This window comes from Indicator indicator, chromosome 13 (genome assembly GCF_027791375.1).
Source record: "Indicator indicator isolate 239-I01 chromosome 13, UM_Iind_1.1, whole genome shotgun sequence".
In the NCBI taxonomy this organism is placed as follows: domain Eukaryota; kingdom Metazoa; phylum Chordata; class Aves; order Piciformes; family Indicatoridae; genus Indicator; species Indicator indicator.
Genome location: NC_072022.1, coordinates 25,526,632 through 25,543,878, shown reverse-complemented (window position 1 = coordinate 25,543,878; position 17,247 = coordinate 25,526,632). Strand labels below are relative to the sequence as shown.

At 41.9% G+C, this 17,247-nt stretch overlaps 1 protein-coding gene across 1 annotated transcript; it reads right to left on the bottom strand.

Annotated features, from left to right (window-relative positions):
• Positions 1-6,236: 6,236 nt before the first annotated feature.
• On the bottom strand, positions 6,237-16,319 carry LRRC34 (leucine rich repeat containing 34). Its single transcript, XM_054386102.1, has 10 exons — positions 16,192-16,319; positions 15,176-15,300; positions 14,954-15,018; positions 14,183-14,266; positions 12,577-12,705; positions 10,833-10,928; positions 8,939-9,093; positions 8,694-8,849; positions 6,598-6,724; positions 6,237-6,440 (listed from the first exon to the last, which is right to left on the bottom strand). The coding sequence occupies exons 1-10, from the start codon at positions 16,305-16,307 to the stop codon at positions 6,237-6,239; spliced, it is 1,257 nt and encodes a 418-aa protein (XP_054242077.1). The 5' UTR covers positions 16,308-16,319.
• Positions 16,320-17,247: the final 928 nt, after the last annotated feature.

The following is a 17,247-nucleotide window of genomic DNA, read 5'->3' as shown; positions in this document are numbered from 1 at the left end:
GTGGCAGATGAGATGAAAAGATGCATTGACTTAATGGAGGCATGAATCATGGCTTCAGAATCCTTTTTTTTTTTTTGACAGTAGTGCTGCTTCTTGTGCTAGACAATAGGTACAAAAGAAAAAATAAATCCTGCCTCTCACTGTGAAAACAAGACGTGAATGCTGCACGAGTGGGCATTACGGAAGAACACAACAGAGCAGACTGATACTTTTCCAGGCAAGAGTTTGTCAGAGTAGTGCTGATTGGTTTTCACTAAGTATTTATGTATTGCTTTACCTCTCACCTCACTTGTCCATAGTAGCTGCACAGACTGGTATCTAACAAGACACCTATAAAGGTGTTCATTACTAGCCATGTATGTTTTGAAAAAGCAACACTTTCAGTGTCTTGGTAGGGTCCTTAGTTAAAAGCTTAAGTGACAATAGGAGTACTTTTCTACTCCATTTTGCCAGTTTGTGCCAATAATGTGATGTAAGCATTATTTAAGTAATTGTCCAGTAGTTCTAATACTCAACCAACAATGCATTTCAAGAGATGGTTTGTTGGTTATTACATGGTGCTAGCGTTTTATTTCCACTGATGCCTTGTGTCCAGTCACTGATACATAGAAGAGCACAGGCAATACCTCTTAGCTGATTCTGTTATACATAGAGTAAGAATTAATCTGCACCTTAATTTAAACAGACTTGTGAAAAATTTCTTGGAGGATTTAATTTAAATACTCTGCAAATGATCTCTTGACTCCAGAGCATGACTGTAGATTATTTTTTTTCTCTTCCTACATTTGTACTTGTAAAGTAACAGACCTTGTGCTTCTTTGTGTTGATCATCTTAGTGTGTGGCATGTGTAAAACTCTGCTTCTTGATCATATTTTATGCTCTAATATGGGCAGATGTGGCAGTCCAGCACGGACAGCAAGAAGTATGACTGTGTTCACCAGGAACTTCTCAACACAGGCATCTCTAACTCTGTCCACTGGAGTGAATTCTTGCCATTCCTGCCTCACTTTTATTTTCTTTGCTTATCTGTACTATAGCATTTATGAACAGCTGATGTCCTTCATCATGCTGGCAAAGGACAATGGATAAAGTTCTCTGGTACTTTCTTTTATCTGTTTGATTTGCATTGCCCCTTTTCCTCCTCCCTTTTCTTTTTTTAGCTTCTGATGTTGATGTAGCACCTGAAAGATTCCTTGGCCTTGCTGTTTAAGACTGAAGAGCCACAAAGATCAGGATCTTGACTCTGTATAAAAAAGCAAACTCAGTGTAGCTTGTCTTAAGGTTCCTCTTTACTTTCTCTCTCTGCAAATAGGGATAGAGATAGGCTTAGTCATGAATACTGAAGAACCCCATACAACTGATACATTTCATATTCAAACAGCTTTGGAAGATAAACTAACAATATGCTGCTGTTTTCTGAGAAATATCTGAAGGTTAATGTATCCAGGGGAAATGACCACAAGAGAGAACTAGCTCTGGAAAGAAGACTTTTAAACCAATTACATTCCTACATAGAAGATGCATTCCATAACAGTGTTTGTTTGGACTGTTTTTATATTCCTAAAGCTATAGCTTCCTACTTATTCTTAGATTTCAGACTTTTTTAACAAATACAGTGCTTAGATTTATACAGGATTTGTTTAGATACTTATAACAGTAACACTTCCTTTATTATTCATTTAGTTTTCTTTATAGACAAGAAGATAATCATTATTTTTTACAAGACAACAATTTTAACCTTTCTTACAAGAATACACAGGCTTGTAGTTTGGTCTTGGAGCAATAATTTAGTGCCCTGCACTTTTGAGTCCCCATCTGAGAGTCTTGATTTTTATCCTCATCTTTTCTGAAGATATCTCAGCTGCTGAGGTATGATATCTATGAACTGTATTCATTTACTAGAATATAGATTTTAAATATATATATATATATATATATAAATATATAAATATTTGTAGGTGTGTTGAGGGTGGGTGCTGCAGGACCTGAAGAAGCAGGTCTGTACTGTACCTTTTGCCACTAGATGCATGGAAATCGGCTGCACATCCAATCCTAGGCTTAAGGATTCTGAGTTCATTTTGGAGAGGTACAAGGTTTTTAACAGTATTGATATTTCTGTGAGGGATTTATATGGGGAAGGACAGAACCTTTTCAGGTAGACACCTCCTTCTTGAGACCTACCTGCAAAAGGAAAGAGGAAATTTTAATAATTCCATTAATTTGGAGAAAATGACATGATTTGTCACACAGTTGTTTCAGTACTGTTTCAGTTAATTTTACACTTAAGCTGGTGCTGGCTTTGTCTGAAAATCTGCATCTAGAAATCTCTGAATTGGCCATTTGGAAATAGTTATGTGAGAATAGCTCCTTGTATGACACTTGCTTCCAAATCTGTGCCTAATGTGAGCATAAAGCACAGCAGCTTCTGAAATTATGTGTTTCAAAAACATTGTCAAGTACAGACGAGTTCCTTGTCAAGGATTTCAGGGCTGTGATCATGGAGAGGCTATTGATAAGCCTTGCAGAATTATATTCAGATAAGGACTAATAATTGATTTTTTGGTTAAATTATTTTTGAAGTATTTTTCATGTATATAAGTTTGGGTTTTTTTCCTCTGTTGTTTGTATATACCTCAACTCTCAATTTTACAATCCCCTGGGAAGGGAGGGAGTTGTACATACTTAGCCTGAAGTGGTTTATGTTAGACTTTAATAAACTTGTTTTGTAATTCTCCCTCAGTTGGTGTCTCCTGTTTATGACTGCGAGGGGTAATGGCCAAAGGAGGGAAGCATAGGCTACATGAGCACGATCCCAGCACCCTGTGGGAAGAACCCAAGGATTGCTACACGTTCTCAGCCACAAACACACTTCATTATTCTCATAGAAGATATTTTGGATCTATTCAAACTAAATTAGACAAAAACTTTATTCTGAATGCAATCAAGTACAATGACTCTTAGGTTATGGGTTTTTTTCCACTTTTTTGAGGTGTTTGGGGGTGGGTTGTTTGTTTTGAGGTACTTGGGTTGTTTTTTACAGAGGGCTTTGAAGGTCTACTTTTATTGCTGAAATAGTTATGCAGTGATTTTTTTTTTTTTCATTAGAATTTGTGTCTTAACTTATTATTGCTAGACTTTAATTTTGTAGAAGGTGATGTAGAAGGCTAGAGCACACAGTAGGACTTGGGGACCTGTGTTGTGCTACTGACCTGCTGCATCATTTTCCCCTCCTTTAAATTAGGGCTAAAATGCTGCCTTTCAGCAAGGTGCTGCAAGTTCTGGAAGCTGAAACAATGATTTACAGAGCAGGATTATGCTGGCTTTAGCTACTAGAATAATTTATTCAGAAGAACATGGCAAAAAAATCTGCCCTGTGTAAATTCCTTCATTCCAAAGAACACAAGAAACATCTTTTAAGAATGTGAAGGTTTGATTTTCAGAGAAAGGAAAGCAGTAAATTTCTCTTTAAGCCTTTGAGGCCTCTTTAAGCAATACAGGAGTTGCACAAATGCTTCTTGTAGTTTGCAGGAAGCTGTTGATACAAAGTTCAGCAGGAATTTCTCTGCAGCCCTTTGTTACAAAGGAATCTCAAAGTAAACTGTAACACGTGAGTTATTTTTGTGGATATTGCCAATAATGCAGAGTGCTCTTACAGGCAGAACATTTTGCTATCCAGCAAGGGTTCAGACAGAGTACAATTATTTCAAAAACCTACATTTGAAAGCAGAGGACATTTACCTTGTTACATTCTGTGTATGACATTGCCATCTTACCACACCTGCTTAAAATAAAACACTGCTCTTCGGTAGAGCAGTTGATTTGGTTCCCCATTAGCAGATTAACAAATGTCTTTCTTTCATACAAGTAAATTAAGAATTAATTTGGGCAATGAATTTAGTCTGACTTCATATGCAGGATAAGGAAAGATACATGCAAAAACTAGACCTTGATCTGAATCTTGGTCTTTCTGGCAAGAAATTCTACTATCAGTGTCTCAGTACTGATTTAGGCTGTCAGAGCATAACCTGCAATGCTCCAGAGCATTGACACCTAGAAAAATGCCCACTTTGATAACACAGCCTCAGCTAACTATTTAGAAACTTTGGAATTTTCATTACATGCAGATTTTTCTTGAACAAGTATGTTCAGCATATCCTCAATCTTTGTTCTCCTTGCTCTATTCTTTCTGTTTAAGAGCAGTTAAAATAGAAGCTCCTCTCTAGAATAGGGTTTGCATAGCATGTTGTATGGACTTTGTGCTTAACAAGATGACTATGGATTCAGGTGCCCCCTTGCTGGTGTGTGTAACAAACACACCTGCTCTGTGCACTTATCTCTAAGCCCTCTTACAACCCCAAGTGCTGTTTGGAGCAGCAGAGCCTGGCTGATTCATGTTTGGCAGCAGGTGGAATGGAAACTCCAACCAAACAAGAAAATCCCTCTGTGTACACCAGCTCTGAGAACCACCCTGGTCATTTCAGCCAGGTAAGGGGTATCCATACATCTCCCTGCCTGCCACTGTGAGAGTACAGAATCAGAGCATCAGCAGTTACATCACTGCTTCTTAGGTATTATTGTTGGAATTTTTCTTTTTTCTCCTCATACTTTGAACTTGTAGGTCTTTTGCCTGTGTGCACAGACATTCAGGGATTATTCTGTTACTTAATATAAATATTATGAACATTATAAACATTACATGAACATAAACATATTAACAGGCACATTTAGATGTGTAGAAGATTGCTCAAAGGCTTTTTCCTACTGCAAACTTCTGCTGTCCTACTTGGTGATTTGATTTAGGAGCATAAATCTAGTCAGTTCTACAGACAGGAGCAGAGTGGGTGGAAAAGAAACAACCTGAGAGATTCCCAAACTTCTACAAAGTCTGTATCCAAACCATTAAACAATGTTTAACTACCACAGTATGCTTACATTGTCTGATTTCTCTGCAGAAGCTGCCACATGGCTATAACAAGAGAAAGTTTTTTAAACAGTACTCAGGAGAAATAATGACACCAAGTTTGGTGGTGTTTTTCAGTTATAGTACATGCAGCAAGTTAATTGAAATACCATTTCTATCCCAGCAAACTAGGGTTCACTGGTTTTAAAATTCCAGCATTATAGTTCATTTAAGTTGGTTTTAAAAAGAAAGTCCCTCTCAGAAGAAGCTCCAAAGCATGCAATTGCTGTGCAGAAGGGGAGTACACAGGGCACAGTAGCAACAAATGATTTACCCAAACCAGAACCTCATTCTGTAGCACATCTGATTGCCTGTCAAGCAAAGCTGCTGCCCAGAAGCAGTCCTGAGTGTAAGGTTTTGTCAGTTTGATCTGCCAGGCTGTACCCCAGCTGGCAGAGACATAGCTATGTCACCTGTAGGCTCTCCCTGCAACACAAACACCCAACTGCAGAGACCACGGCCTCTGTGCCCAGGAAGGGCACTGGCAGCATTTCCTCTCTAGCAGCCTTGCGGAAGAGCACCCTGTGGTCAAAATACTCCATCCATAGGCTGTGTAGCTTCTGTGATCCAGCCCCTGCATCTTTGGTAAATGGGAAGCCCTTGATCAAAATCCTGATCTTAGAAAGTTTCTTAGATGGAGTGGAGCAGTTCAGCATCTGGGGCTTCAGCTCATGTATCTGCACTGATGCAGTCCAAACAATTTACACACCCCTGGGCAGTGACTGTTTTACTCCCCTCTACTGCTAAGAATACCTAGTTTGTGTTGATCTCGGCACTATGCTGTAGTGAAGATGTTTTCACCTGGGAACCCTGAAACTACAGGTAGTTCATAGATTCATAGAATGGGTTGTGTTAGAAGGGATCTTAAAGATTATCCAGTTCCAACCCTCCTGCCATGGGCAGGGACACCTTCCACTAGACCAGATTGCTCAATGCCTTATCCACCCTGGCCTTGAACACCTCCAGGGAGGGGGCATTGACAAGGTCCCTGGTTGTAGCAAGGCAAAGGGGACCGTGCGCAATAGAAATGACTGCAGCAAAATTGATGCATTTTCACATTTAATAGGTTCTTAGACTGGGCATTATTCACCAACAAGTTTTAAGGTCATCTGTTTGGTATTTTAACCTCTAATGCCATTTCAAACAATTTTAGATTCCTTCTAGACTAAAGACCCTGAAGAAACAACATGCAACAAGTTAGATACTGATAGTATTTTACTCAAAATCAGACAGGGAAAGCTGAGGCATACAGAGTGCATCAAGCTACTACCTCGCTCAAAGGTACTCTGTAACGGCTGCAATTGCCAGACTGGCATTAGCATCTTTGCTTGTCTCCTCCCCACAGCTTGGTGTCCAGTAGTAATGCTTCTGAAGGCCATGGGAGAGCTCTGCAAGGTGAACGTGCCCATCCACCTCGTATGGGTCCACGTCTGTACAATTAGGTTTCAAGCGCCCTGTCTGAATTAATTCTGAAAATGCCTGAAATTAATTAAAGCAAGAACATGACACAGAGAGTAGTCCACTGGGATTGTGGTAAAAGCTCAAGAAGACAGCAGACAATAGGAGATCAGTTCAGTAACCAAACCAAATTAGAACAAACTAACCCCAGCCCTCTCAGAGGAGTTCAAACACTTACCACACAGGTGGCTTCATCCAGTTTGTTCCCCCAGATGTAAATATAGGAAAGCTCCATGTTTGTTTTCATTGCATTTGCAAGAGCCACCAGTCCTTTGCCACTTAGACCATTGCTTACTACCGACAACCTAATGAACAGGGAAACTAATTATGCAAATGTGTGCCAAACCACAGAATTCCCATCTCCTAGTTAAAACTAAGAGTTTAACTGTGATTGATTCTTATTTTAGATTTTATCCTTAGATACATTGACATATTTGTTATTGATAATGTAATTACTTGTGTCAAAGCCAGCCCTACTGTAACATCTGTTTCAGGTTGCTAAATGCAGTAGGGACCGTGGACTCGTGCTATGTCCCAAGGCATTTCCATGACTCCTGCAGCCAGGTTGTTCACTATTTAGCTCTTCAGTGTCAGTACTGCATGGTGGCCAGGTCTCATCTCTAGTCTGCTTTGAAGCCCAAGCCTTGGCATTTATCCAGGCTAAGCTTTGATCTTTGTGGAGTGGCAGTTATTTTTATATTAGAGAACCTGGAAGGCTTTCAGAGGCACCTACCAGCCACCACCTCCTCAGTCTGCTACTTAAAACTAATGGCTTCAGGTAACACCTTTGATCAGCTTTTACATCCTGCCAGCGCAGGGTTTAAGACCAGCTACAAAAACACCCTGCTGAAGAGATTACAGCTCTTTTGGGTTCACCCGGAAGCTAACTTCAACAGAGCATTTTCTTTACTTAAGTGTTGAAGATCAGAATCAACAAATAGGGTGCCTTATCCTTGCATGGAATCTGATTTATCTCAAAATTCTGAAGACCTACAGCTCTTGTTTGGTTTTGTCTCTGTCACAGACCTACTTGCCTTCCCCCCACACAGCTCCCTTAGAATGACTAAAAACTGCGAATCACATCTAAGAGGAACCACTACACAACCCATCCAAAACCCCCTGAAACAGAAGACCAAGTGTGTGTCAGGCCTCACAGCAACGGATACAAGATGAGAAAAGGCAATATAAGGAAATTGGGATAGAATGAATCATGAGTAGACCTGGCAGAGTGGGAAGGTGAACAGGAGGCCTTCACACAGACTGAATGTTGTGTTTTGGCCTAGTGTTTACTCCTTTAACTCATGTGAAGCTACAAGGGACTTCACTGAGATACCAGACACAGGCCTCCCATACAGTCTGAAACATACAGTAGGTCTCCAGCTGTAGGCCTCTAAGAGGACCTGTGGCTCACCTTCAGCACCTAGAAGTGCCACAGACCTTGGAACATCTCACATGGCAGGAGACACCTGTGCTTAGCAAAGAAATCCCTCTCCCCCAGATCTGTCACTCTCAGGTTCTTTTTTTCCCTGAGAAGGAAAAAATTACCAAAAAGGTTGGAACTTTGTGACTTTTCCATTTTGATTATCACCAAAGCAGGCAGCTCTGACATCAGATCAGCCACTGCAAAAATCTTGAGTTTCTAATGCTCTGAGTCATTACACCTGCAGTCTCTGGGGACGTTGTGTAAATAATAATATAACCTAGGCTGCATGAAGAGGCCAGCAGGTCAAGAGAGGTGATTCTGCCCCTTTACTCTACTCTTGTGAAACCCCCACCTTGAATACTGCAGCCAGTTCAGGTGCTCCCATCATAAAAAGGACACAGAGCTGTCCAGGGGAGGACCACAAGGATGATCCAAGGGCTGGAACACTTCTGCTATGAGGATAGGCTGAGTGAACCGTGATTGGTTAGCCTAGACAAGAAGAGAAGACTCTTGGGGGACCTTATAGCTGCCTTCCAGTACCTGAAGAGATCCTACAGGAAGGCTGGAGAGGGACTTTTCATAAGGGTGTCTAGCGATAGGATGGGGGGGAATGGTTTTAAGCTGAAGAAGAGTAGGTTTAGCCTGGATCTTAGGAAGAAGTTTTTCAGCACAAGGGTGGTGAGACTCTGGAATAGGCTGCCCAGGGAGGCTGTGAATGCCTCCTCTTTGAGGGTTTCAAGGCCAGGTTGGACAAGGCCTTGAGCAGCAGAGTCTAGTTGAGAGGCATTCCTGCCCATGGAGTAGATGATCTCTATGGTCCCTTCCAACCCAAGCCATTCTATGATACTAACGCCTGAAGAGTCCTGTTGTACAAAGCCAAGGCTTCACTCAGGTAGATGGCTCCCTCATCTTCTATTCTGTTTGCACAAAGGTCAAGGATTTCCAGCGTTTGGTTCCACTTTAGTAGTTCTCCCAGAAACTTTACACCATCACGGCTGATTTTATTACTGAAAGAGAGAGGCACACATGTTTTTAAGAGGGCTAAGAACAAGAGTTTCTAATGTTAGTCAGGGTTGTGTCACTTAACAGCTCTTACCAGCCAAGATCAAGGTATCTCAGGCTGGAGTTTTCATACAGTGCCTCACACAGTCGCTCTACACCAAAGTTTTTCATTTCATGCTTGCACAAGTGTAGCTCCACAAGAGAAGGGTTGGTTTTCAACATCAGAGCTATATGAACTGTGGTCTCTTCCTAAAAATATAAACTCATTTATTATTAAGCTCTACTTTAGGACAAAATATGGCCTTCCTCCAGTGAAGCAGGTGCAGAAGAAGGCCACGAAAATGATCAGATGGTTGGAGCACCTCTGCTATAAGGACAGGCTGAGGGAGCTGGGGGTGCACAGCCTAGAGAAGGCTCTGAGGAGACCTAATAATGACCTTCCAGTACCTGAAGGGGGCCTACAAGAAGGATAGAGAAAGGCTGTTTACAAAGGCCTGAAGTAATAGGATGAGAGGTAATAGCTTCAAACTAGAGAAGAGCAGATTCAGACTATATGTTAGGAATAAGTTCTTTACTGTGAGGATGGTGGAACATTGGAACAGATTGCCCAGGAAGGTGGTTGGGGCCCCATTCCTGGAGATATTCAAGGTGAGGCTTGACAGGGCTCTGGGAAACCTGATCTAGTTGAGGATGCCCCTGCTCACTGCAGAGGGGGTTGGACTAGATGACCTTTGGAAGTCCCTTCCAACCCAGACCATTCTATGATTCTGAAAGGGAGATGCACAGCTAGCAGTAGTGTCCTATTTCACATATTTCAGCTTTGTACCAAAAATAAACAGGAAATAAGATGGTAACCCTGAAAATTAAAAAAGACTAGAAAGGCATTTGTACATTTACAGTACTATACACAACCCTGCAAAAACCAGTGGCACCAATGTTTGAAATCATGAAGTCTAATCAGTTTGCCTCCCAGTCATTGCTCTTCTAAAACTGGATGTTTGAGTCAGTCTTCACTAGCATTAAAAACATTTTGTCATGACTCTATAATCTATTATTTCATAAAAAAGGATTGCTATGGGCAAAAAGATGTCCTGTCACTGTAAGATAAAGTTAAGTTTGTTTTAAAGTTGTCATATTTAGTTAAGAAGATACCTGAGTGAATACTGAGTCAAAAATAAAGTAACAACCCTGAGGCCTCAGAAAATTTGAGAGTTGAAGGTGGGCACAACAACAAATAGAGTCTTCCACAGATACAGACTAGGCCCTTACTGGCCTATATTTTCAACAGCAGTAGTTTAAATTGACTTCTAAAACTGGTTTTAGGCAGATCAAGCCCTGTCTTAGCATAAAAAACTAAAATCTGTTTAAACTGCGAAATTCATATGATCAGTTTAATTTCATTACCATGCCATCAGGAAAATGTTGTACCTATTGTAGACACCTGGCAGCTGCTGCTGGTCTGGTAAAACCACCACCACAACCAGCTCAACAGCCAGGACTTCAGCAGGACCAGCAATGTACAGAAGCTGCAAGTGACAGCCCTGCAGCTCAGGGTGCAGTGTCATGACAAGTTGTCAGTTCTCCTTCAGGCTGCAGCTCTGGCAGTGGCTTTTGTATCACTGCTCAGGTAAACAGCAGTCTTTTGTTCTGCCCCTTATTTCCTAATAAACATCATGTCTCTCAATGCATAACACTCTCCAAGCAGCAGCAGAAGGAATGCTTGCTTCACCAATAGCCTTAGCTCATGATTTAACAAATGGCATGTGCCAAGAAAGAGCTGTTTTTAAAATTGACCTTCTAGCTGAAGAGGGGCAGCTGCGACTGCACAGAACTTGGCACACAAAGAGGAAAAAAGAGTATCTCTGCCACCATTCCCTTCACTTCATAAGGAAGCCCAGAGAGCTGCAGTTCAGCTGTCCATAAATACATCAGTTCTGACTTCAGTGATGCTTCTCTCTCTGAGCTGCCACCACCATCTGCACACATACCTCTTGGCTGTATAATAAAGGACGATTTAAGGTAATTGCTTTGAGTGATTGGTTCTGAGTCAGGGCTGTTGCTATGGCTATTAGAGACTGGGTACCCTGGAAAGGAAAAGAAATAAACTCTTTAGAGAAAGCTGTCCAAAGTATAGACTGAGCTACCAAATTACCATGACTTCTTAGAACTGACTGTCAGCAGTTCTGTCAAATAGGCTCAGATTGAAACACTATTATTTCTGCCTCCGTGTTCTCTGGGGAGATGCAAGTGCAGCAGACAGTGTATTTTCTGATTAACACCAATATCAACTCCCTGTGGAATAGAGTGGGATTAGACTAAGAAGTACAAGTGACCAGGAAATTTGGCAAATCCGAAAATAAAGAACAAGAATAATGCATCTCAAAGATCCTTGTCCATTTTGGTTTTCCAGATTCATGAATTGAAATCAGCTTCTGTGTGCTCCCTGAGGTCTTTGGTAGAACCTTACGTAGCATTTATCCACTAGGTAAATTCATAGCAAATGTGAATTAATGTGATATAGAGTAGTGCCAGTCTAGATATAATCCAGCCCAGTTCAGATGTTTGCATTTCCTTCTCATTTGCTCACTAATTCATATTTACATTATTTTCCAATTAGGCTGGTCTGCACCCAAAGCTATTTCACTTAAAATCAGTTTTCTATCAACTTCCTACCAAGCTTTCAAACAAATCCCACACTGGCTACATTTCTCCTTGTTTATGTTTTCATAACAGCCTTCTCAGTTTCTAAAAAATACTCCCCCTGATAGTTTAGGAGCAAATTCTGTAATGCTAAAAAACAAATTTAATAACATTTTTATCTTATCCCAGTGTTCTCCCTGCCTCCAGGTAACAATCAAACTTACTCCACACAGCACATCATTATCTCCTGAAAGGATGAACACCCCATTCAGAAAGGCTGAGAGTGGCCTGTCTGAATTTCACTTCTAACTTGGTGAGAGCATTCCCCTAGAGGGGAAGATCCAGTACCAAATCTTCCTGGGCAGGGAACCACTTCCACCTTCTAGCCCCCTGTGGTGTGATCACACAAGGACATACCATGAGGAAGGCCCTGGGGCTGTGCATCAGGAGGCTCACAGCCCCAATTGGTATCTCCTGTTTTACCCCAGGTTTTTTAAAGCTTTAACTGGCCAGAGTGGGAAGTGCCTGCTTAGTGCATCGACCCATTCCTACCCTCCTGACTTTCCTTGTGCACTGTGTAGTAAGTCTCAGCACTCATTTCTAAGATCAAACTGGGTGACTTTCTACTCACTCCAACACTCTTGTGCCTATGTCCCTTAGGGATCAAGCTCTGATAGGAGCAACAGTGCTTTGGGACTGGGTGACTTCCAGGCATTACAGCTCTGCACACTTCAGAAGGAAAAGAACCTCTAGGGAATAAGAAGTCAGTTCTTCGACGTGAATTACAGAGGACCTTGACAGTATAATGAAAATAAGCAGCAAAAACAAAACTTGGAAAATGTGAAAATCATGCCCTTGAAATCCCAGGGACATAGTGGCTCTAATATATCATATTATGACTTCACAGGTGTTTTATGCAGCATGCCTTTCCAAGCAGGCATTGCAATATTATATATTGTGTTACCTCCAGCTATCACAACATGTAAAATCAAGGACAACAGAGGGCATTTTCCCATCATTAAGCAGTGCAGAACTTTTGTAATAGCTTTGAAAGCCTTACGCCATTGCTGATAATTTTACTGGGCTACTCACCACATCACAGTCTCCAAGATCCAGCTTCTCTAAGGTTGAATTGATTTGTAGCATTGAAGCAAAGAACATCCCACCTTTGTTTCCTATTTTGTTTCCAGTCATTCTCAAATATGCAAGAGTATCATTCCTCTAGACAAAATAATAAGAACAAAATAACAATTCCTTTTAAACAGCCTGAAAACCACCACTGTCCTTTTCCCTGTGAATCCTGCTCGTTGTCACACAAAGACAAAACATCCCTCTAGAAGAATTATGTCTAAGTGATAACACTGATTAAGCAGCTGGCTCAGGCTCCTCTCAGTGGAATCAAAACATGTGAGAGTCTAGAAGCAAAACTCAAGTACTTGAAAACTTTTGTTTCTTTGAAGTTCACAAACTTCACAATCATGAAACTAATCCAAGCAGATATTCCTACCTAAATTGGCAGCTGAAATGCAAATGGCATCAAAATAGCATTTTAAACAAGAAGACAGTTTGCTTTATTTGTCTTGCTCTTTGTTCACATAACAGTCACAGCTCAGTGGAGCTGGTCACCTTCAGTAGGACAACTTGGCAGAGAGACAAAGCAGCCTGGAAATCTTTATAGGACTTGATGCTTTGTTGGCTATACAAAGTTCTGATGAAGTGACAGAAAAGTCAGCATCTTTCCCCTCACCCTGCACAGAATTTCAATGGATGTGAAATACCTGTTCACTATTAAAGCCCTAAATACGCAATGCAGAGTAGTTTTGTGGTTTTAATTCCTTAGTACCACCATAGTCACTCATTACCACAGATTATGATTGACTAATTGCAAAATGAGTAGTTCTGTGAGCAGCATTACTAATGCAGTCTGATTTCATACAGCTTTTACACCTTCCATATGTCCCCAATACCCCTTTCATGGCTGCAGAATCTCACTAGAGCATCTGCATGGCACAGCCATAGGGCTGTTGGTCACACCCTGCCACCAGCCTACTCAGCAAACCTAGCCAGTGCTGCCATGGGGCTGCACAAATAGTTTTGGGGGTTGTTTGGAAGCCATTGTAGAGGTTTGGAGGCCTGTCAAATTTAGCTGAAATCAGTTCAGAGTTCAAAGAGTGTGAAGAAGGAAGAAAAAGCTCACGTGAGTCTCGTTTCACAAACACAATGATCTTACACACAAGCCTTGTTTCTTTGGGAAGCCACATTTAAAATAACAAATGTTTTTACGCTGCTGCTGCAAGGCCAAGCTTTGAAAACATGCCTCAGACATCGTGAATCAAGACAAATATTGGCATCAAGGTGCAGGCAAATTTACTGAAATTTATTTATTTTTTAAAAAGGGATGAACTGGTGGCATTATAGATTCCACAGCATATTTCACACAGAAAAACCCAGTTGTAATAGTTGTGATAATTAAGTGTTAATGGCAGCACAGCACAACTTTCTCTTGTGTGCAATCTGATTCCTGAAGTCTGCCTTGGGAAAAGAAACAACCCCTGTGATACAGCAAACCACTGAATGGACTGAGGACAGAGGGCCCTTTCAGCCAGCTCTGATCTTGGCAGGATGACCAGTACTGTTCATCAAAAGGAAAAATGTCAGACCAGATGCCATTGTCTCCATCTCCCAGACAAATACTCACATGGAGCGCTGCTGCTATCAGCTCTGCTCCACTTGTGCCAATATCATTAAACATCAGGTTAAGGTAGCGCAGAGTGGAGTTTTCCTGAGAGACAAACAAAGCAGAAAGCAGTGAGGCTTCTTCCAGAGCATGTCTGCATTTTTCAAAGAGGAGATTCCTCATATGTGTGCTGGCAATCTCTGTCCTTTGCTGCGTTTCAGGCAGCCCAATTTGGAGAAGCAGTTGAAGAGCATAGTGTGCAGGCCCTCATGAGGTTTACAAGAATCACCTAGAAACCTGTGTGCTTAGCATGATTAAACAAGGCAGATGGTCAAGTCAAGCTCAGATGCAGATCTTCAGGCATTTTGTGAACAGCCTTTCCAGAGCTCCAGGAACCCGGGCAACAAATGGAAACTCATAATTTTCTGTCTGTATTCCTGTGCTTACAATGACAAAAGGGCACCATTTAAGCTCCCTATGTTGGCCTATTAAAAGGCCAACAGAGATGTTAAAAGTATCTAAAACAGGGTCCTGCCACACATGACACTACCATTACCTCTTTTGTTGAACTGATATGTAAGCCTAAAAACTCCACAGTTTATTCCACACCCAAACCAAACTGCCAACAAATTAAAAACCTCTCCAGAGAATACAATCTGAGATTCCACTGGGATGGATTTGGGTATGGAATTTTGCCATACTAGTGCATTCTTCTTTCCAATACACCACATATAAATATTACCATAGCCAAATATATTACAAATTGCTGGAAGATAAACATCACTTTGACACCTGGAGGAACGTTGCCACGTGCTTTGCTCCAGCGTCAGTCAATACATTACACCTAAGATCCAAACCTGAAAAAGATGAAGAATTAAGAATGTGACAAATGTGTATCTGCCATTAAGTGATCTCTAAGCAAAAAAGAAATCAAGATGAACTAAGGCTGAAATCAAGAGTGTTTATGTTTTCTCATATTATCACAGCAATATCAAACACATGAAAAAAGCTTACCTGTGACAAACACAGAATTGTGTAAGACAGAGGCAAGAACTTGAAGATCATCATCTGTAACCTTCTGCACAGGCACTAGATGATTGTTTCCAGCTATTTTCAATGTGATCCCTTTTGTCCCTTTCCTGTAATATAAAAATATAGGCACATGGGGAGAAGAAAAATGACACAGAAAAAATAATTCTTTTTCCACCTAAGAAGCATATCCATTCTTGCCCTCACCGATGTGTTTGCACACAGCTGTTGCCACTACCTTTGGTAGCACCATGACAGACAACATGATTCAGGCTGTACTTCAGAACTGCCCTTTTTGATATTCTGAAGACACTGCACAGCTGTGAGACCACAATTAACACACAAGCACGGAAAGCAGGAAAATGCAAGATGAGGGGAAGAAAGATGGAAGCAAAGACCATCCTGGAGGTTACTTCAGCTTCCTCTTTTCACTTGTTCCCTTTCCTTTATTTACTCTAACCTGCCCTCAGGATCAAAACCTAAGCATTTCCCAGTACTGTATTTTCTCAAGTTTTCTCTCCAGAGGACAATTAACTTTGACACCAGGAGCATCCATGAGAGAAAACCCTACCACGCCACAAAACGAGAGAGAGTTTGAATGGTTAATACCTTGTCAGGATTCAGTAGAAGGTTCAGTAAAGCATTACCAGCTGGAACCTAACTGGATGCAGCTGAGGCTTTTTAAACAGGAGTCAGACAATAGGAAGGGAGCTAGGAGTAGACACTTGGTTTGGCTTCTTTAAGGGACATAAAGGCACCATCCTGTACATTTTTCACTTTTTTTTATTTCACTGCTTGTAAAGTTGCCCAGAAGGGACATATAGCTGCAAACTTCTGCCAAGATGATGTCAAGATGAGTCAAACCAGAACTTCAGCAGTAAATGCTAAATATGATTTATGTTTAAGCCTGAAACTGTGTGAACTTTCTTTAATTCCTTGTCCTGCTATCTCGTTTAAGCTTTTCAGAAGCATCTGAAACATGTTCTCTGTTATTTCCTTACATTTTATCATTTTTATTGATTTCTTGAAGTACATGAGCAATGAAGGGGTTTTCAGGTTGGCCCAGGCTTTGGCAGGACTGCACATAGTGCTGATGAAGATCTGGACGAACTGACATGACCTGCTGGAAAACAAACCAAAGTGTTACTGCATCATTAAGGCAGCCTAGCAACATCACCATGGCCCCAAGTGCCATTGTGCCAGGCTGTGTACAACAATAAAAATGGGCTTGCCTGAAGAGGGTTACAGCTCTTGATATGCAACACAAGAATGACTGATCGATCCAGACAGACAGGAAAAGCCCAAGGAAAAGAATGTGGATTTACAGACGTTTCTGGTATGCCAACTCGTAGGATGTGAGCTAACAGAGGATTAACATTCACAGAGGTAAGTTCTTTTTCCCTGCAAAGCAGATGGCCTACCTTAGCGATCCTCTCCCTGTAGTGCCTGCCCCACGGCCGAGCTCTGCCCCGAGTTTATGTTTGGTCGAGGATCCTGTTCCCAAGAAGGGCAACCTGAGCCCTGGGAGGGGGAGCGGCGCGGGCAGCCCTGGCAGGAGGCCCTACTGTCCTCCCAGCCCTGCGCCGTGCTGGGCCCCTCCCCATGGCGGAGGCCCGGCCGGCCCTGCGGGGAGCAGGGTTCCGTCAGCTCGCCCCGGAACCTACTCTGGTCTGCGTGCGTTCTCCAAGGAGCCTCTGCAAAACTTTCCCTGGTTACGCAGATTAGCAGTCACTTCAGAGCTGCCTGTCCCAGTCCTTTCCACCAGAGGAACCCCACAGCCTTCACCACTGCCCTCGCTGGCAGGAGGGGTGGGCTGGGATCACAAGCTCTCCTGTCCCACGGCGTGTGGGGCTTAGCCTTCAGTACCGAACTTGGAGACAATAAACACTAAAATACCCTCGTGCCACACCTGAGTTAACACTGGGCAGCCCAGCAGGGGTCCTTCCCCATGGTGTTTGCTCAGTTCTTTCTTGTCCTGGTGGCACCTAGAAACAGTCCCATCTCTGGAGCGGTGACATCTTCCCAGTGCAGTTACAGCTGCATAAAATGTAACCTCC

Excerpts from the sequence above, each read along its gene's own strand:
- LRRC34 (XM_054386102.1), bottom strand. The coding sequence starts at position 16,307 with ATGTCAGTTCGTCCAGATCTTCATCAGCACTATGTGCAGTCCTGCCAA. Across the intron at positions 15,019-15,175 it reads CAATTCTGTGTTTGTCACAG|GTTTGGATCTTAGGTGTAAT; the intron begins GTAAGCTTTTTT and ends CATCTTTTTCAG. Across the intron at positions 12,706-14,182 it reads TGATAGCAGCAGCGCTCCAT|AGGAATGATACTCTTGCATA; the intron begins GTGAGTATTTGT and ends TATTTTGTCTAG.